General features: G+C 40.3%; 1 protein-coding gene and 1 long non-coding RNA gene across 4 annotated transcripts in view; one reads left to right on the forward strand and one right to left on the reverse strand.

Annotated features, from left to right (window-relative positions):
- The window catches only part of LOC149866045 (uncharacterized), a 96537-nt gene that overhangs the window by 21560 nt on the left and 52950 nt on the right, over window positions 1-22027 (forward strand). The window lies entirely within an intron of this gene.
- Window positions 1-22027, reverse strand: part of NR1H4 (nuclear receptor subfamily 1 group H member 4) — a 76843-nt gene that overhangs the window by 19351 nt on the left and 35465 nt on the right. For 2 of the 3 annotated variants that reach the window (XM_090042836.1, XM_090042838.1), the window contains 5 exons: window positions 13086-13238; window positions 10108-10241; window positions 8574-8672; window positions 7391-7490; window positions 3821-3967 (listed from right to left, as the gene is read on the reverse strand). In XM_090042836.1, the coding sequence (XP_089898962.1) occupies window positions 3821-3967; window positions 7391-7490; window positions 8574-8672; window positions 10108-10241; window positions 13086-13238 (633 nt within the window). The remainder of the gene's footprint in view (window positions 1-3820; window positions 3968-7390; window positions 7491-8573; window positions 8673-10107; window positions 10242-13085; window positions 13239-22027) is intronic. The other variant, XM_090042837.1, reaches the window with a different exon arrangement.

Consider the following 22027-nt stretch of genomic DNA (forward strand, 5'->3'; position numbering starts at 1 on the left):
CCTCAGTTGCTGCTTTGTTTAAGAATGGCCACGGAGCATAGCACTGAGGAGCTTTACCACCTCACTCCTGGGTGAGATCAGGTGGATGGGCATACTTGGTAGCATCCCTCCTGGGAACTGATAAGGCCATACTGTAGACCTATACAACCACTGCACAAACATAGGGTTCATTCATGTAAAATATGCTTGAGTGATATTGAACAGAGCTAGAGTTTGTTATGAAATTCCACTCAACGCCCAGAAATATTTGCTAAAAAAAAAAATTATAGTCTGAAAAGTGTTATGCTACACTCAGACTAAGACGCAGTCCTCAAAGTGTTTATTCCAAATGCAGATGAACTGTTGTTACTAACTGACAAGCAGCTCCTCACAAAGAGTATGGAATGAGATTGACATTTTAAAGATATATTTAAGGCGCTACATACAGAAGATGTTGCCACTTCTACAGAGATGCTCTAGCTTGTGACAATGACAATATTGTGTTACTTAGTGAAAAATGAAAGCATATAGCACAACAAAAAGAAATCTTGGATGACTTGTGTGCTGCTGAAGGGGCACTGACAGTTAATACCTGGAATGGCATCAACTAAATTAACACTAACCTAAGAAAAAGATATGCAAGGTTACTTTATTGTTTCTTATGCTAGCCTCTATATAGTAAAGTGAAGGGAAATAATAATGGGTTGACTCAAGTGTGTATTGAATAGTAACATGTAAAACTGGGGCAGGGATAAATTTTTGTATTCTTCCTATTAACATGAACCAAATGAACAAATATATCCTGCCATAATTCAGGGAGAAAGACTGGCTGACCCCAGGGAGTACTTTTCTCCCCACTTTCATGGATAAGAGGAAGGTGTCTCTATCAAGTATCTTTCAAAGTACAGGAAGATATACATATTTATGATAGATGTGGTTGAAACTTATCATTTTAAGGGAAATTTTGACATTTTGAAATCTGTTCTGAAGCAGGAAAAAAACAATTAAAAAAAATTTAAGATAGAAATTTAGCTTTAGAAAATGTCTGAAGAAGACTTCACTTTAAAACTTTTATTTTGAATTTTTCAGGTTAACATTTTATTTACTAGCTCTACATTATTTCATGGAAAAACAGTAGAAGTACATAATGTAAGGTTTAGAATTAAATGAAGTCATCTTAACGACATATTTTGCACTACTACTAAGTTTTGACAATATGATAAGATATGTCACAGTAATAAGAACCTGAAGTATTCTACTAAGTATTTTAAAAATCACTAAGGGCAGGTGCTATTTAATATTGATAGAAACATTTTATTTTCTGAATGAAAACGTCTACTGCTTTTGTTGTAAATGTAGTTTGACACTTTGGACAAGAAAGCACGTACACACTTACTGACCTAATTACAAGAGCAGCTGTTTTCAAAATCCATGTGTTCAGCTGGGATCATTTTTCTGGGATAACATTTTTCAGGGAAAAAATACAAAATAAAAGAATGTGCACGCAAAACCAACCACTACTGTTTTGGGTTTTTTGATGGACAACTTCCAATTAAACATTTCTGATCAGCTACAATTTAGTACAATGGCTTAGGGTACATCACTGGACTCCCAGCATGTATCTTATTCTCTGCCAATGTAACCATAAGGATGTTACCAACCTCATATTCATCACATGCCACTAAGGCAAAAATCAAGTGTTTTTTCAGGGTCTGCATCCCCCTTTGTATCAGTTTCAAGCCCCTTCCTTGTCTTTCCAGATGAAGACTTCTGTGCTGTCTTCCACACTATCCCTCATTTGGGATTTTCTCCTTGATCCTTTAAACCTGCTGGCCTTTGTTATCTGGAGCACCTCTCAGCCTTTCATCGCATAAAGTAAGCAAACGAAAACCTTATTGCATTGGACCCTGGCTGGGTCTGCTGTGGCCTCAGCCTTCCTCTCTCAGGCTTGTCCTCCTCATAGCTTCTGCCTGGTGCTTTTCCTTCATCTCCCTGGCCCGTTCTGCCTACTGGGGTTTTTGTTTCCCAATGAGCCATGCCCTCATTAACCTTCCCCCCACTGCAGCCCTTCAGTCTAACTAGCCGCCTTTCCTTAAGGCCACCTGTTACAAAAAATCTTTTTAAAGAGAGCAAAACAACAGAAAATTAAAAACATTAAACTAAAAATTGTCATTCTGCATACTGCAGCAAACCAAATTTATAATCTCCGACTCTGTGTTCCTCCATCACTTAACGACCTCACCCCCCAGTGATCAGTTTGAATCATTAGCTTCTCAGGCCAGGGACAGCATAGGTGTCCCCATTCATTCAGGAATGAACAAGGTGCTTTTGCTTTTTCTTCAATCCTTCAGCCTAGAAAAAGTAAGCGGGCAAACCCAGAAATAAAAGCAGTCTCCTTCTGATGGCAGTGCAAAGGCTACTGATTTCTTTGATCTACTAAAATTTTACCACAGACATATTATTGGATGACCAGGGGCTGGGTACGGATCATCATAAAACAGGACAAACTACGTTCAGCATTTCGTTACCAACCACTGAAGGCATGATAACAATTAGGTGTTATAATGCAGATCATGGCTTTTCTTGCTCTGCACTGTCTGCTAAACAGTATCTACTCCTCATCTTGTTATGCAGCTGCTGAGAACTATATTCAAACACAGTAAAACTCCACGGTACAGACCAAACCCCTGACAGATGTCTGAAACAGAATATTTACTGACTTTACTGAATAACGTAATCATTCACTCTCATCCCTTTTACTAAATGATCCAGAGTAGTAGTTTGTTCCCTTTACAATAACATACAGTAATAAGCTACAATGCTCCTATTACCTTTATAACTTTAATTACAGTTGCTTCCTTTGCTTTGTGCGGGTTCTGTATGAGCGAATTAGCTCTTACGCGATGGTCCTTTTTATACCAAAAATTCGGTATATGCGAGGTAAATTCACTCTTATGCAATCGGTGTGGTGGAAGCCTGCAGTCAGCTGCTTTATGCAGTGCATTGTAGGAGCAATGCGCACAAAAAATATCATCTCCTGTGTGGATCTGTGCTCCTCACTCGCTGTCTGCGACACGTGTTTCTGTCATTGTCATCCCCATTATGGCTTCTATGCAGTCCACTAGCTTATCCCTTGCCCCTCTCTGCTGTAGGTGAGTACCAAAATTGTCTTGTAAATGTGGTAGAAATGGGTCTGGGGGTCAGTACAGTTGAGGTCTCAGAACATATCCCTATTTGTTACATTGTAAAGTGGGCTCCCTTTATGCAAATTTGAGTTATGTGCCATTTTCCAGGAACGCACGTACAGCATAAAGCAAGGGAAACCCGGACAGACACTTCATTTGAATAACCTTCAGAATGAAGTTTTAGTTTCACAGTTCATTTATCTTTAACCTTGCAGAGAGACATTCAATTTCTATAATGTTAGTCATAATATTTATAATGTATCAGGGTGTTTAAGAAATTAACAGCAGTTTTTTAAATAAAAACATTTTGTGTGCAATGATCATTTACTGGGCCACATGTATGTAATTGTAAATGATAGGTGTACTTGATAATGCTGCTATCCATGTTCCTTACTACTGTGTAGTTCTCCACCTTGTCACAGAGATACATCATGCACAGCTATTTTGCTATTACTTTCTGAAACACCCTCATATTTACAATTAAATCTTTATGATCTTTGGATTAGAGGCTGACTGAGATTTGTGCTAGTGAACATCAAGAAAGCCAGCATTAAGATAAACTATTTTATTACTAACATGATAATTTTTTCTTCCAATTCAAGAGCAAATGTTGACCCATGGAAGTAAAGTTTTTTTCCCCTAAAAAGAGCACCTACCACTGTTGCGAATTCTTTCTTCTAAGAGGTCAGCATGTCCTGTAGGAAGTTTACGACTGAAGATCTCAGCTGAACGAAGGAACATGGCCTCTACTGCTGAACCCTTCAGCAAAGCAATTTGGTCTTCATGATCAAGAGTCTGAAAGCCTGGAAGGAATTAAGAAATAAACTGGCAATCAATACAAAACGAAACCAACAATACAATATTACTTTAGGTTCTACCTTTCTTGACCGTAAGATGCCATTCATCTTTAAAATAGAGAGAGTCTGGGAAGAATCTAAGATGGCTCTTGCCTACGTTAGCTTCCTGCTTGCTGTGGGTGAGTATTTCAGTAAAGCTCAGCATGTATTTAAATAACAGTAAAATCAACAGGAGTTAGTTAAATGTGTATGCAAAGTGCTTTATTGATCTACAACCCTTATATAAAATGCTATATGCAAAAATTCAAATTTTTCTATAGATGTTCTATAGATTTTATTGATTTTAGAGCTGAGGCAGGATGAATACCAGGAGTAAAGTGGAAGCAGACAGACTTGTTCTATAGAAAAGTAAATATTTTGTATTTGATACTGTGCTTTAAAAAGCAAGCCACCATACCAAAAATGTTGATGTGATAAGTATCATCACATGGCTAGAATGTACATGCCTCCTTTTGGTTTCCACTTACCCTTCTCTTTGGGAAGATGAAGAGTTGATCAAGAGCACTGGTACACCACCTTCTGACCCAACAGCCTGGATGGGTGGCACAGGGCTGGTCTGTGGGCTAGAGTCCATGCACAGGGTGGGTCCATGGGCCTGATCCAGTGCAGGTTTGGTCTGTGACAACCCTGGGTGCCAGCAAAACCATACAGGCTTGATCTAGCTATGTGCCAGCCCCAGCTAGCACACAAGACCATGTCATCTGGCCTGCAGGGCTCCCTGTGGTTCTGGAAGTTTGGCAGTAGGGGAGCAGCAATTAGTGCTAACACTGCTCTTCCACTGTAAAATTTCTAGACCCATGTGCTAAATGATATGGCCTCACAAGCCAGATCTGATCTAGAGTTTGGCAAACTCATCTTCCCAAAAGTATTTTACAGGCAACTATTAAGGGAGATACTCAAAGAAGGAACTGGTAATCAAATTTCACACCTCCACTTTAAGGATATTAAGCCTTGTAATTTAGCTAAACGTTTCCCCCCCTGTTTTGAATAGAGGGGGTTTCCTTTCTGAGTTTGGGCTCTGCATGATTGAAGCAAATTGCTGAACTACTGTAAACACTGGTCGGCATAGAATGGGGTTGTTGGGCAAGAGTGTGGTTAAAAAATTTATATAACCTAGCTTATGCTGACTGCCCCTGCAAACCAGTACAAAGGGGTTGAGAACAAGCCCACAAAGGAGCACATGTGAAGTTGATACAGTAAATGAAAATAAAAATAGTCAAAAGACACAGATTTTAAAACTTGCCAGGTAAATGCTGTTCATTTCAAATAGCCAATAGCAGCTGCTGCTGCTTCTTCTTTTTGTCTAAAAGCCACTTTCTCTTTCTTCCTCAGTATAAATTCATTGATATAATTCAGAAAAGATCTGATTTTTTTCTGAAATTTCCATCTGAGGAATGCAAAGTTCATTTTACACAACCCTGAGGGCCTGGTTACACCTTATGCTGTGAGCAGCACACATATTGATCAGTGTTAGTGCTTGCTTCCAACTCCAAGCTGTCTCACCCTTAATCGAGAAACCTTCTCTGACTATCCCCCACCTGCACAGCTGTGACTTGCCACTAGTGGACTCGGGGCAGGGGTAGGGGCAGGACTAGGAGCCGTAGCTGTGAGTTGCCACCAAAGAGCTAGTGAGCCAGGACTGGTTTCTATCCCTCTTCTACAGGCAGGGGTGTGAGACATCCTAGGATGCTGGAGGATTTCAACTTGGGTGGCACATGTGTGGGGAATGGCCACCTCTTAATGGAACAGCGTAGTGCAAATCAGAGAGAATCCTGCTCTAGAGTGGCAGAATTTTGAGCTGCATAACGAGTGCTGAAACCCACTTTAAGGTGTTAATGTGCAACAACCCAGGGGTTAAGAGCTCCAGGAGCCACCCAAAATTACTATATAACAAGTCCCTATGACCAACATTTTGCAAGTGCATCTATTAATTTCAGGTGCTCCCCCTTAAGAAGCTTTTTGTTTTATTTTTGTGCAGAAATCATAGAGTTGTTTTCCCCCTTTCCTTTTTTTCAAACTTCCAGATTAACATCCCTCTGAATCATTCTCCCTTACCCCTTCTCCCTTTCATGCACACACGCATGCACGCGCACACACACACACACACACATGCACATGTGCATAATCTTGTTTTGGATTGGGTAAAATTGAATTCAACTTGATTAGCATGTAACAAATTAAATTCCTAAATTAGTGCTAATAAAGAATTGGCCATGTTATCATCTTCTGGTACTGAACTGAGCCCTGTCCCATGCTTTCACTTTCTTTTTTTCACTTATTTCCTATGAATCTGCACCCACTGTTTTAGTTTGCAAATGCGAATAAGATTAGAACCATTAGAAACCAATTCCTAGTACAGGGGCAGTGTCAAAAGACTGTTAGATAAATGATGGTTTTGCACATTTGAATATACATATATTTGTGAGGGTGAGGCAGTGTGATCTAGTGGACTAGACTAGAACCACAAACCAGTGAATCTTCTTGGCTCTAGGTAAACCACTCTTCCCCACTCTTCTTGATCCCAAGCCCCACTGCACAGAAATGTTCAGGGAGCCCCATATAGCTTCCATGTCAGAATATGGCTTCTGCATCAAAAAGTAGATCTGGGTGACCTTCACATGCATTCTGATCTCTGAAATCTTCCCCAGTTAGCAAAGCTGAACCTCACAGCCACAGAGTATGGGGCAAAATGTAATAAACCTGGAGGAACTACAATAAGCTTTTGATTCTTGAGGCATCATTTTGCCTGATGTTTTAAGGCCTCTTCAACTTGAGTTAGAAAACTAAATTATTCTTTTCATTGTGTATCTGTGATATTTTCATCAAAGCAAGCTAAACACTAATCTGATAGACACCTATTTTCCATGTACTTAAAGCTGCTGTTCTAAGCATACATACTTAAGTGAATGATATTGACCCCAAACCTTTCATAGAAAGGAAAAAGCAAATACTTTTCTCACTTATTTTCTGGCTATAATAACAATTCTACCATACTACAACATAGAAAGGGAGCACAGGGAGTAAAGTAAAAATTGTCAGCTATTAGAGCCAATGCTAAGGGTGAATATGTTGTATTGTCAAGTTGTTATAAAATAACATGTCTTCAAAGACACTCAAAATTTAAAACAGTTTATCCTTCAGTAGATATAAAGGATGCAATGTCTCAGATTGGTAAAATTTGAATTCTTTAAAATATTCTCTTCCATTTACAAACATCTTTTTCTTTAGGCAGTATTTGGAAGGGAGCGTATGTATTGGTGGCAGAAGGGGGGGAATGGAAGGTACAACAATCCAGCCATAACTGCGATCAGTTAAAATTCTGCCATTAATTTCAACAGGAGCAAGATTTGGTCTATATACTTGACCTACCTGGTAACTTTTTGGTAAACTCCACAAGAACCTGAACATGACTGGTAGCCATTTCTGTTAAGATGAGAAAATTTTCTTCGGCACCAAATTCCTCATGTAACTGTTAAAATTAAAACAAACAAGCAAACAAACACCCGGTTAATAACAACCCTCACTTTATATTTCTAACATGCTTTTCATAAGGCTCTCAAAGTCTATATGGATATTAACTAATTAAATGCCGAACATCTCTGCACCATATTTAGTAATAAAGGTAAATACGAATTTTGCACTGGATTGTGGCAGCTGCTTAATACTACAAAACAACACTGTGCAACTGTTAACTTAAGGGTAAAGAGTTAAAAAAGGCAAAAATAAAAGTTAGCACCTATGACCTCTGCTTCAAAGGATGACTTGACTAGCTGTACAGAGGGATCTGATTGTAGCTGATTACCAACATCAAATCAAGCTGCTGTATCCCTAATGTGCTGTTAGCTGCAGTGTTAGTAACACTTGAGCTTCAACTTACCCCTCCCCTTCGAAGAAACAGCATCTAGCCTGAGTACTATGCACTATTTATCCTGAGTTAGAGGTTTGTATATATGGGCAAGAGTCAGGGTTGAGGCAAAACTTGAACATAGCTCAAACTGCCACTTCAGTTAAGATGAGCTCTGATTGGCAATTACTTCAACATATGGATCAGCAGTGTAACTACTCCAGGGTCTAAACACCCTGAATGGCAGAGGTGGTGGCAGCAGAGGCTAGGCTGGTAGTATTGGTGGCTGCCATTCATACCCCCCTACCTGCCTCAGTGCACTCCAGTTGCTCACTGCTCATTATGCTACAGAAATGAGACCTTTAATTTCAGTGAACAAAGAAGCTACCAGAGTAATGATTAAGGGGGCAATTACTAGTTCTCTTGCAACCATGCAGTTAGTCCAATATCACTCCCCACCAATAACCAATTCTCTTATGCACATTTAGACTGTAAGCTCTCTTTTAGATGGTAAGCTCTTTAGAGACAGGAATATCATTTACTAGAAATCCATGCAAGTTTAGCACCATCAGGGTCAAATTTCATAGATGGCCTTAAGTGCTTCTTCAACTGAAATGTTAAATAATGGCTCTAACTCTATAAAATCTTCAGTCTCTCCAATCAAACCAAATGATAATTTTCACAAGATTAATCCATTTGTGTACTTACAAGTTTTTTTGAAACCTCCTGTGGAAATTGTTGTTTACTATATGAATCCATGATGTAATGAAGAAGGTTCTGCTGTTCTGTGGTAAGTTCTACTTTCTCCTATACTGGCAGAAAAAAAGAGAAAAAAAAGGAAAAAACCCATAAAATTCAGTGATTAGAAATTATCTAGAATTGCCTGCTTCGGCCAGGTTGTTTATATCTTAAATAGATCTCTTTTTTAATGTTAACAGTAGGAAAAGTCTTCCTAATCCTTTAGAGAAGCATTTTTGGGGGGTGATAGCTTTTATTGGACCAACTATATAGTTGGGAGTAATAAAAGCTGTTACCAAAAAAACCTTGCTTCTTGCATATTTCCTGGACCATCACAACAGCAACAACATTCTCATCCTTTGGAGGCAACAGAGCTCTAAAAAGAATCCATAGTGGAAAGCTATAGGATATTTTTGTTAGCACGATTTAGGGGCAGTTGTATGCAGAAGCGTAGTGAAGTCAACAGTGAGGCATGTGCCCTCCCCAAATCTCAGTGCCCCCCACACCCTCATCTATTCTGTGTATGCTGCATATGATAAAGTAAAACTATTATTTTAATTCAAATTAAATATTGATTCCTTTTATCCTAAATAACTCAATTAACATGAAACTAACTGGATAAGGCTCAAAAGGAAACGTAAAGAGACGTTTCTAAAAATCACCTGTAACTCTTCTACAACAATCAGTGTCATGATTTAAAGATTTACTATCTCAGTTTCTTTCCTAAACTAAGAGAACATCTTTTAAAAATCAGAAATCTTGATTCCTTTTTCCAGTCCTATAGTTGCAAGGTATCGGTACTTTAATCAGTCAGTGATGTAGGATTAAATATTCTGGGCTTTGTGAAGATATATATTTTGGAAGAAGGCAACTGGAATATCTTATTTGGTGGGGGGTGGGGGAAAATGGAAGGAATTTTTTTTTTTCCACTTGACTTTTTTTTAATGACAGCAGTTTGCAGTACACAGTTCGAAATGTTAACAGTAGTCTTGGGAGAGATGGATTTATGCATTCCAAATGAGGATGTGAAGTGTGCGCCACAATTTATGGAACTTTAATTTGATACACATGCATGTCCCATTCAGAGATTAGATCAGTAGATGCATGTAATGGAAACATCCATGAGACAAATTGCAGAATCATGCATGAAATCTCCTTTAACATGTATTCTATTATTTTTCAAGTAGCTCTGCAATTTATCCTGTAGAGATTTGCACTGCATACATCCAATCTCTTCATGGACTGTGTAAGCTTAGACGTATTTAATTGAGGTCAAAGAATACCCTTAGAATCTATATGGAATGTTGTCATGTTAAGTGTTATTAAGAAAAATTTCTCAATTGCCTGATGTCATTAAATACTGTTATCTTATTATTTATAAGAAATAATGCAAATGTGGAGAAAATGTTTTGTGTTATCAAAGAACTCTAAAAACTATCGTATAATATACTGTTTAGCTCAAATATCCTAACTACTGTACAAAGTATTACATGAATTTTATTACCCTATATGGTTTAGTTGTTGATGTCACTTGCTTCAGGTCAGGCCCTTCGTTCTCTTCAGCAGCTGTCTGATCAGGGTGGTGTTTCACATTTTTTCTTAGACGTTTTGATTTGCATTGTATTTCTGTTAACAAACCTGGAGATTGAAAATAAAATATTGATAGGCATGCGTCCTCTTTATGTGGATCTTGTACAGAAATTAGAGAATTCTCTCACTTAACAAACACAAATAGCAACAATTAGCCAAAACAACTCTCTGAGAAGAACCAGCAAGTGCAGCCCAAGAGCTAAGGATGTAAAGATGAATCTAGAAACAGAACCATCATAATAAAACTTCACTTTAGAGTTTCTTTCAAGGACCTTGCTTTGCTCTCCACCTTTGAAAATGCAGAGCAAGAAAAAAGACTCATTCAGGGAATATATGATGGAAGAGGAAGATACCATGAAAACACTCAATTCAGTTCTGAATGTGTTTAATTTCCTGTTTAAGCACTATAGAAAATAACCTACCTGCATCATTGAGAAAAGAGGAAATTTACATGATTAAAATAAGACCTACAAATAGTACCTTAAAATAGGGAAATATGAGTGATGGGGATGATGCAGAGTATAATTGGCACCAAAGTACGTAATTTGTATTGCTGCATTTTTCGAAACAATATGTGTAGAAGCATGCTTATTATGGAAACGTAGGGCCAGTGCTTCAATCGAGCTGTACTGAATTTCATCAGATGAAGAAAATTTACCTGTAGTTCACTCTGTGTTCTGCACACCCAAGGGCAGATTCTGTCATCCTTACTCCTCCTGGATAATATCTGGAAATGATATCTTGACTCCAAAGAAGTCAATAACAGAATTTTCCTACTAACTTCACGGTAACCAAAATCTCATTTTTATCTCACAGTTAGTTTATCTGCAATGAACAGCATATGCTGTTCAATGAGAACAAGAGCAGCAGAATCTGACCTTTAATTTGACACAACCTGTGCTAGAAAGTGCAATTTATGAGAACAAAAAGACGTATTTAAAACTGTTGGTCAAATAATTTGGACATGTCTATGGTTTCTGTATTATAGGGCATGGAAATGTTTAATGAGCAGTGTCATAAATGTTTATGAGAGTCTACCTCCCTCTTTTGTCATAGCATAACTCCTTGATGCTTGTCATAACAATCCTACAGTATGACTAAATGAAGCAAAGTTCAAGGCAAGCTTTTTATTTCAAAGGGACTTATTCACCTAAAGACTGTCTCCCTAATGAACATTTACATCTTACCACCCTATTTGGCCCAGATCTGAACAAACAAGTTGTGTATGGTACACTCTGCCTTTGCAACCTGGTTAGAGGTGGCTTGCAAAATATCCTCACTTTAGAACACACTTATGTTTAAATTATAAGTAACATGAGATATCCAGTAACAAAGAAAGTGTTTCCATTGCAGAGAGAGATTCAAATAGCAGCAACTGTTGTTGGCCTTTGTTTCACATACGCCAATTTGAGAAAATGATCAGCTAGTTTAAAAGTTTCATGTGCCCTTGGTCAGTATTATTTACACTGACCTATTTTTTTTTCTGTGATCAGCTGGTTTTCTGCTATTACGCGTTGTTCAGACTATCCCATACTCTTGAATTCTTGGAACAATAGAGGTGGGTTCAGCGCTGCGGGGTTCTATTGTCTTGTGACACTTACTGACTCATTGAGTGCTATCATCATTTTGGTAGCATTTGTTTGTATATTTCTGTATTGAACAGGAATATGTCATATCTCAGGATCTTTGTAGTCTGTTCAATTTACAGAATGAAAGATTAATTATATTATACTTGCACGCATTCCAAATATTGATGGAGCTTATTGTTTCTCACAAAGCCAACAGTTAATATAGCATCTCACAATCAGATTGAAGGATAGAGGTATATTAAAAACTCAGGGTAGATTAATTTCCTGTATGAGCCTAAATTGGTTTGACACTACCTTATGCTAAAATGATTGGAGCCATCAATAAGTTGAATAGACTATAGTCCTATTCACTGTAGGAAGTATATGCAGATGTATGTACTATATTTCCAGGAGTTTTTAAATATACTACAATTATAAATGCTATAGTTGAACTTCTATCAGGAATTCAATTTTGATGCCCCATTTTGGGGGATAATGTGGCATCACACCTGTTTAAAATAGACTGGCCTCAAGCTTGGTAATACAAAAGCTGTCATCTTAATTCCCTTTTTATTTTAAATTTGTATAACCAAGTACTCTGAAGTTGATTCTACCTATGGCTTTATCTCAAATGCATAAAAAATTGAGAGCATCATTGGAAGTGCTAATTAGACTATAAAGAGTGCCTGGTCATTGCTAACCCTGTCCTGATTAAAGGGTGAGGGCTGGGGACAAACCAATTTCCAGCCAACAGTAGCCATTCTTTTTTAGGGGAACTGCTATTGATTGACTGCCAATCTACCTCAGAGCCAGGAGTAGGAAGCAGGCTACTAAACAGTGGCATTGGGGAAAAATGGGTCTGTTCTCTGACCTAACATTGCAGATTTCTGTTTCTATGAATTCCTCCCCTTCTCCATCTGATGCCTCTCTCAAACTCTACCCTTTTTGGCTGCCACTGAATTGACATTCCCTCACTCGCAAGCAGATTCTTCAACTCTTGCTTTCCCTTGTGGTAGCTGCCAGCAGTAAAGGCCTTTTTCTTACCACCATATCATCTCTCACTTCATGCTTTGGTATCCTCTATCACTGCCTAAATCTCATCATTCATGGATGAGTCATACCTTTTTCAGTAAGATTTCTTAACCATGGATTACAGGGCCCTTCCTGCTGCAGTCTCCACCTTCAGATTTGCCAGGCAAAGTCTTTGATAATTTTACCAACCTTTGCATGTGTGTAGGCACTTCATCTTATTAGGTACAGCCCAGTTTGACAAAAGTAATATGTGAGACATTTTCATGGTGCTCAGATTGCTTGATGCAAATACCTGTATACATACATTCAGACAACATCCCCATTTGTTTGCATTTTCGCAGTCGACACTCCTGGCATTTTCTTCTCATGTACATGTCCATCTCACAGTTGCCTCCATTTTTACACTTGTATACAGCATTTTTTGTGATGCTTCTTCTAAAGAACCCTGCGCAAACAATAGTGATGTGTAAGAGAATACTGCAGACTGGAGAAGAGATTAGGTTGATAAGCAGCTACATAACTAATTGATCCTCTGAATACAAGAAATTCTGCAACAACCCACTGACACCTGGACATGCTCATGGCTGTATTGTTAGAAGGGTGCTTGAACCAAAGTGGTTCAGGGGATAACAAAAGTGGTCCAGGGGACAATTTTAGCACTGGATATTATACGTGTGTCTGTTTACTAGGCATCAGCCTGAACTAAAACCCCGTGTCAGTGGTGGTCTTAGGGTTGTTGGGGCCCTGGGCAAAAAAGTCGAATATTTTCAATTTCACTTTGCCCTATCCATGAAACTGCAATGAGTATCTTAAAACAACACTGATAACACAAATATTCAGTGTAATTAATTTTTATTTTGATAAAGTGTGGGGCCCTAGACGGTTGCCCGGTTTGCCCTCCCCTAAAGTGCTACTGCCCATGTCCAAGTATCTGCAAACCTCAAGAATGATTGGCTCCAGGTTGGATCTGAAAACTATGGTCCCAGCAGCAGGGCAAATGATATTAACAACCAGTGGATGAATATGAGCTGCAGACAGGATGATGCATGTGAATGAAGGCATCAAAACCAAATGAACTGCAGTTACCTTAGTTATTAAACTTCAGGGTGTCTCCAAATATAGGCTACCTGCCCATCCTTAGGTTAAACAAGTTGACTGAATTACATATTTTAAATTTGTGTAAAATAAGAGGACTCCTACTACATTTGCAACACAGTCTAGCCTCCTTCATTAAGCATTGTCCATTTGGTAAAGGGAGATCTCCATATTTAAGCACTTGCCTAACTTTAAGCATGCTAGGCCCACTGACATCAAGCTTCATTGGACTCACTCAGGAGTAACAGAGTACAACGGTAACTGCAGACAGAAATTGGCTCAAAGGAAAGGAGGCGTCCACAGGTCCTTTTGTCATTTGGGACTCTTACTCATTCACTTAGGGCATATGTAGACAAAAGGGAGGCTCTAGATTGAAGCGGTGGGTTTTAAAAAACACCGCTTCAATTTAGGGCTGATTAAACCCCTGTGTCGTGCATACAGCCCACTGACTTACCTACCTCTCTGGCAGGAAGGGGAGTGCGAGCTGACAGTGGATGGAGCTGTACTTGGGCTGGGGGGGCGGGGCGGGGATGGTGCTTCCCTCCATGGCAGCAGCAGCCCCCCACCAGGCAGCACCCACCTGCAGGCACCTGGCTTCCTGCAGAGCCATGGAGCTGCACAGAACCCAGTTGGAGGGGCAGCAAGTAATTTAAGGTACATTATGCCACCAAATTTCCTACTGCAGCTGGAATGAATGTGCAATACTGCATTATGCCACTGAGGTGTGCAAACACGAACACCATTAAAGCAGTGCAAAAGCATTTAGCCCACTTTAAAGCGTCGTGCACACATGCCTCTCATTTTGTCTACACATGGCCTAAGGTATTGCGGACAAGACAGTGTGCAGTCCTGTTATAAATTCTATGCAACAAAAGACAGTAACAATACAATGCAGAGAGAGCGTTGTAAGTTTCAGGTTGTGCAGACAACCTTCATTTTAATATTTTCTGAATTTTGCAAACCCAATATTCTTTTAGTGTTATTTTTTCTATTCCAGAGATGATTTAACAGCATCCAAAATGAGTTCTGAAATAATTGCAAGTCTTCTTTCAATGTGATGGCCAATTTTTTTTTTTAAATAGATCCCTGAGGATTCTGATTTATCATAGAAGATAACTAAGCTCCAGCCTAATAATAGTCTACTTGAGACGTGATGAAGGGTGCCTTGCATTCAAAAGCTTACCTAACTTTATCCCAACTACCTAGTTGGTTCAATAAAAGATATCATCCTAAGAAATTCTTGCCTCTCACGTAATAGCGTACTTGTCATTTCCTTCACTAAAAATGGCATTGAAAAAGCCAGTTTCCCGCACTCCACTTTGGGAAAGTTCTGCTGTAGATCTTAGCTTCTCTTCTTAGTGTTTTCTCTACAAACCACTTCACTAGCAAACTATCTATCTCCCTACCTACTTCTGAATTTGGGATAAGTTTATTTCAATTGCAGATCTCATGGTTGAGATGCATCTTTAATTCAGATCCCCCCCCAAAAATATTACAAAGTAATATAATTCCACTATTTAGTCATAGCAAACTGGCAATTTTCAAAGTCCACTCTAAGACATGTTTAAAATCTCTCCCATGCAGTATGTTTTTAGTAGCTCTCTCTTTCCATTCAAATGCACTTGACGGACACTAGCTTCTTTTGAAATGCAGATTATCTGGAACATTCAGGCAGACACAAACATTATTTTCATTTATCATTCACATAGAATCTAACAAATTTCCATTTACTGATCAGTGAAGGGAGAGAAAGGTCTAGGTTTAAGCCGTAGGTTTTCAGTACCAACAAAATGGTAGCTGCATCTGGTTCAGATCATATTTGAATTTTTAGTTTAAATATCTAATTAAAAACCTGTCATTTATAGAAAAATGCACTTAGTCACAGTGAAAAAAGCTGTATGCAAATATGTTTATGACCACTGTAAGTCAGATTGCTGTTATGAGGATAATTTTATTAGCTTTTTATATAAAGAAAAGATGTAACCACTTTCATAAATGCATCTTACTAAAAATGGGTAGTGATGCAAAATCCTTGAGACTTATAAACAAACAATACACAAGTCTCAAAACATTTTATACTAATAAAGCAATTTTTAAAGATCACAATAATTTTGCCCTGGGAAGCATCATTTTCAACATTACTCTCATTACATTTTTATTATGAAATGATGCCCTCAGCAGTCTTTCCTTAGATAGTTTTCTCTCTAGTTAATGTTCAAGTTAGCTCTTCAGTATAAACCATATTTTCACACCTCTTTCCAAATAACTCCAGATTTAAGTTACATCTCCACAAACAAACACACGTAATTTTATACAAAGGGAAACATTTTCAGAAAATGCTGATGTAAATTAAACAATGCATTTTATAAAACTGTGCAATAAAGGTTACAAAATGAAGTGATATTAAGTTCTTGGCATTGCATAATTTTTGTGTGATCTTCCCAAAACTAAGAATCTAGTTTAAGCTTGAAACTATATATTTTTCTCATTTGGTTGCAATGATGATTAGGTCTAGTTATGGGCCAAGATGGTCTACTTTTACAAATGTTTATTTTTTAAAAGATAGTTTGCATTGAAATTTTGAATGTCCAGGGAAGATTCTGAAAAAAACCTACATCATTTTTGATAAATGTTTTGTCATCCAAAATTATAGCATGTTTGGATTTTTCTAAAATTGTTTAAAAACTGGAATTTTAAAAATCTAGTAACATTTGAATTTTTTACAAGTTTTTTAATCAGAATTCATCATAGTTTGTAATTATTCAAGGTTACATCCCAAAAGATGCAGAATGCATTCTGCTAACTGCCACGTGCTGTTAACTTTCAGTGAAGTCAAGGAAATTTCAGGGAACTCAATATTTGCTAACAGATCTAAACTTTTGTGTTAGTATGTCTCCCTAAACAGAGGGGTGGCACACACAGTCTTGCAAGGCCTTAAATGCCTATATACCAATGCTCGCAGTATGGGGAATAAACAGGAGGAACTCACCCTCAGAATAGCTAGTTCAAACCCAGATGTCATAGGGCTAACAGAAATGTGGTGGGATTCGTCCCATGACTGGGGAGTTAGCATTAGGGGCTATAGGCTTTACAGGTGGGATAGAGAAGGAGGGAAAGGTGGGGGTGTGGCGCTGTAGGTCAAGGAGCACTACACATCCTCTGCCAGCAGAATGGGGTCAAAGGAAGGACAGGCTGAAGTGCTCTGGGTCAAGATTCAAGGGGGCCGTGGGGAGAGCGATATAACGGTGGGGTTCTACTACAGACCCCCCAACCAAGGGGAGGAGCTGGACCAGGAATTTTCAGGCCAGCTTGCAGAGGCACTTAAGGCAAGGAATGTAGTTGTCATGGGTGATTTTAATTACCCGGACATCTGCTGGGAGGAACAGCCAGCCAGGACAGACCGTTCCAGGAGGTTCCTAGCTGAGATACAGGACCTCCACTTAATTCAGGAGGTGCACAGTCCCACCAGAAGAAACACCCTGTTGGACCTGGTCCTGGCCACAGGGGACGACCTGGTAAGGGGCCTCCAGGTTCTTGACCACCTGGGCGATAGTGATCATCGCTTGCTGGAATTCACAATCCAGTGCAGGGTGTCAAGGGCCTGCAGCAAGACGGTAGCCCTAGACTTTAGAAGGGCCAACTTCAACAAGTTGAGGAAACTAGTGGGTGAGGCGCTGGGGTCCTTGAGGGCAGGGGAACTCAGTGTCCAGGACAAGTGGTCGTTCCTTAGGGAAAAGATACTCAGGGCCCAAGGGGAGTCCATCCCAACAAGAACCAAGGGGGCAAGAGTGCCCGAAAGCCCCCCTGGCTCACTAAGGGCATTAGGAATGCCTGCTTACCAGTGGAAGGGGGGTGCTATCTCCGAAGAGGGGTATACCTCCTCTGCTTGGGCCTGTAGGGGGGCTGTCAGGGAAGCTAAGGCAGACATATAGCTAGGACTAGCATCTAAGATCAAGGATAATAAAAAGTCCTTTTTCAAATATATTGGGAGGATGAAGAAGGCACCGGGTAATGTGGGGCCCCCTGCAAAGTACGCTGGGCAATCTGGTGGTTGCACCAGAGGAGAAAGCGGAATTCTTTAACCAATTCTTCACCTCCGTTTTCTTGTGCAGGGACCGGGACTTACCCGCTGTGATGCCAGACGGACTCGAGAGGAATGCCTCCAGACCTCAGGTTGGGGAGGACCAGGTTAGAGAGCTTCTGGAGGGGCTGGACATGTTCAAGTCAGCAGCTCCAGATCCTCTCCACCCCAGGGTGTTGAAGGAGCTACCTGGGGTTATTGCAGGGCCCTTGGCACAGCTTTACGAGCGCTCGTGGTGCTCAGGCCAGGTGCCAGATGACTGGAAGATAGCTAACGTGGTCCCCATCTTCAAAAAAGGGAAGAGAGAGGACCCGGGCAACTATAGGCCTGTCAGTCTTCCCTCAATCCTAGGGAAACTCTTTGAGAAGATCCTCAAGGAGCACATCTGTAATGGGCCGGCTTCAGGGATGATGCTCAAGGGCAACCAGCACAGTTTCATTAGGGGCAGGTCTTGTCAGACCAACCTGATTGCCTTTTATGATCAGGTCACAAAGGCAATGGATGCAGGTGTTGCTGTGGATGTAGTCTTTCTAGACTTCAGCAAGGCCTTTGACACCGTCTCCCACCCCATCCTCATTAAAAAACTAGGCGACTGTGGCATTGATGCCTACACAGTCAGATGGATTGCAGATTGGCTCAAGGGTCGTACTCAGAGGGTGGTGGTGGATGGGTTGTTTTCGACCTGGGGGGAAGTGGGCAGTGGGGTCCCCCAGGGCTCGGTCCTTGGGCCTGCGCTGTTCAATTTCTTCATCAGCGATTTGGACGACGGGGTGAAATGCAACCTGTTTAAATTCGCTGATGATACCAAAATTTGGGGTGAGGTGAGCATGCTAGTAGGAAGGGAAAGATTGCAACAAGACCTGGATAGGTTGCAGGAGTGGGCTAACATAAACAGGATGCGTTTCAATACTGACAAGTGCAGGGTGCTGCACTTAGGCAGCAGAAACAAGCAGCACACTTATAGAATAGGAAACTCCCTTCTTGAGAGCACGGAGGCAGAAAGGGATCTTGGAGTCATTACTGACTCCAGATGAACATGGGCCGACAATGCGAGGTCACGGTTGGCAGGGCTAACCGCACCTTTTCATGCATCCACAGGTGCATCTCTAGCAGGGACAAGGAGGTGATCCTCCTCCTGTATGCGATGCTGGTCAGGCCACAGCTGAAGTACTGTGTCCAGTTCTGTGCGCCCCATTTCAGGAGGGATGTGGACAACATTGAAAGGGTCCAGAGGAGGGCCACACGCATGATCCGGGGACAACAGGGCAGACCCTACAATGAAAGACTGAGGGACCTAAACCTGTTCATTCTTCACAAGAGAAGGCTGAGGGGGGACCCGGTGACTGTCTATAAACTCACTAGGGGGGACCAGAAGGGTTTGGGGGAGACACTGTTTCCCCTAGCGCCCCATGGCATGACAAGGAACAATGGACAGAAATTATTAGAGAGTAGGTTTAGATTAGACATCCGCAAGAACTACTTCACAGTTAGGGCGGCTAGGAGCTGGAACCAACTTCCTAGGGAAGTGTTGCTGGCTCCTACCCTGGGAATCTTTAAGAAGAGGCTTGATGCCTACCTGGCTGGACTCATTTGAGTCCAGTTTTTTCTCCCGCCCAGATGGGGGGTCGGACTTAAAGATCTACAAGGTCCCTTCTGACCCTACTTCTATGATTCTATGATAAGAGAAAATCCATATGTATCCTGTAAATACCTATCAATGTCTACATAAGCAACAATAGAGACAGTGGCAGAAAGAAGCAAAGGTGTCCTGAGTCAGGGAGCTGGACATGGCAGGAAGGTAAGACCTATAGTACAGGTTCTTGGAGCATTTTATCCATTACCTGTTAAATGCAAAATATACAAACAGACGTTGGAAAGGAACTGGAACCCAGGATGCTCCAGTCCCATGTCATTCTAACTACTAGGCTAGAAATGCTTATTCACTCTTACTTTTCTTTCTAGCCCAGAGTTTCCCAAACTGGGGCATGGCCCCTGAAAGGGGGTGGGGGGCAGGGAGGCACAACTAAAGGCAAAGGCCATGTGTATGTGAATTATGAAGATGCTGCAACATGGAAAAGTATCAAAAAATTGGTGGCTGAAGTAGAGGGGATACAAGAGTGGTGAACTTTACTGTGGTGGGACATAAAACCAAAAAGTTTGGGAACTACTGTTCTAGCCCAGTGAATGTTTAAGTATTGCATTTAAAGTAGAAGAGTTTCAATGAGATGGGTTGGGAGCGCCCCTTTCTTGGCATAGTTTACAGCCTGGTGGTTAATGGCACTCTACTAAGTGGTGTTCATTTGAAACTCTTCAGATGCAGGGAGGAAGTTGAACCTAGTTATCTTCTATCCTGTGTGAATGCCCTAACAACTGACTTATTGGATAAAAGGGAACTTCCACTGGTGCCTTCTTCTCCAGCTGACCTTTTAGAGAAGGCAGATTCTGTCATATTTTTTGTTAAATCCAAGTATTAGAATAATCCAAGTTGAAAGAAAAATGGATTAAATTTTCTGAACCCTACAAAGCAAATGGATTGATTTTTATTATCTTCAGACTATGGCATAATGACTGTCATGTCAAACAGTGAATATATCCCATGAAAGTGATTCCACATTAACCCTTTCAGCATGTGCAGAAGCCAAGATTTAGAGAACTGTAATGTCAAAAACTGAGGCACGTATGACTCCAGGTAAGCAGTTCCAGGGGTTATGAGGATTGCAGTTTTGGACTTCAGTACCTAATACAACTCTGCGCCCCACCTCCCCTCACTTCTGGTGCAAAGCCCTTTTGTGGCTCAATACCTGAGAATCAAATGAACAGAATAATTTGGAGTCTAATTTAGACTGCCTGTTGAGTATGGGTAGTAAGGAACAATGAACTGAATTCAGCCCTCCTGTAACTCTATCAACTCCCCTATTTCTTACTAAACCCGAAGGTTTCCAAGTGAACAAATGAAGTACGCCTGCCTTGAATGGATGGAATACTAACACTTCAAAGAATGCTACCAAATTCTAACCTGTAACACATACTCACTGTTGTGAATTTCTAGAAAGAGAGGGAGAAGGTTAACACTGGATCACTTTCATAAGGTATAGTCACAGTTTGACAACCATCATCTCAGGGATAGTTTGAGGATAATAAAAAACAGTATGAACACTTTGTACAGTACTTAATCCACCTATCCTCAACTCTGGGTGCATCTACACATTGCCGAATGGTGACATTGCTATCGCACCATGCTTTAGTACTTCCAAATGGAAGTACTAAAGCATGGCACAGTAACTGCCCATACTGTGCCATGCATGTGGCACAAGGTTAGATTTCACTGTAGTGATGCGCTAAAATGGAGGAGCATGCCGCTACGCAACATAACTGCTGATCGTGTGTAGACCCATATAATTGCTAGCTTGCCATGGTGAGGCGTGGCATGCCACACAGCGATGTAGCTCATCATTATATCGTCATAGGGCGACATGTAGATGCTCCCAGTTATTCTACGTCTTTAATGAATCTAAGGTTTATTTATAGAACATCCTATATTCACAAGAGGTGTACTAAGTTTCAGTTAGAACCCAAAACATATCCAAAGCTACTCCACAAAGGGTTTTATAATCCTTAATTCCACTAGCTAGATCAAGAGTGACTATGAATACAATAGGCTTAGAGAATATTACCATGTTCCAGGTATTATAGCAACACTTGTAAGCTGTCTCTTTCTATGAGAATCATTAAAACATCACTGTTGAATGAGAAATATTTTATAATGGCAGAATTGGGGATTAAATATATATATTTAAAAATATATATATATTTAAAAGACTGTAGAATAAGTACATGGAGTACTGTGTCTAAAAAGTCTGTGTTCCATTTAATATTTCATAGATTTCATAGACATTAGGGCTGGAAGGGACCTCGGGAGATCATCGAGTCCAGCCCCCTGCCCAAAGGGCAGGAAGTCAGCTGAGGTCATAGGATCCCAGCAAGATAAGCATCCAATTTACTCTTGAAGGTGTTCAATGTAGGTGCTTGAACCATCTCCGCTGGCAGACTGTTCCAGA

This window comes from Crocodylus siamensis, chromosome 4 (assembly GCF_052110815.1).
Source record: "Crocodylus siamensis isolate JL-2025a chromosome 4, ASM5211081v1, whole genome shotgun sequence".
Lineage (NCBI taxonomy): Eukaryota > Metazoa > Chordata > Crocodylia > Crocodylidae > Crocodylus > Crocodylus siamensis.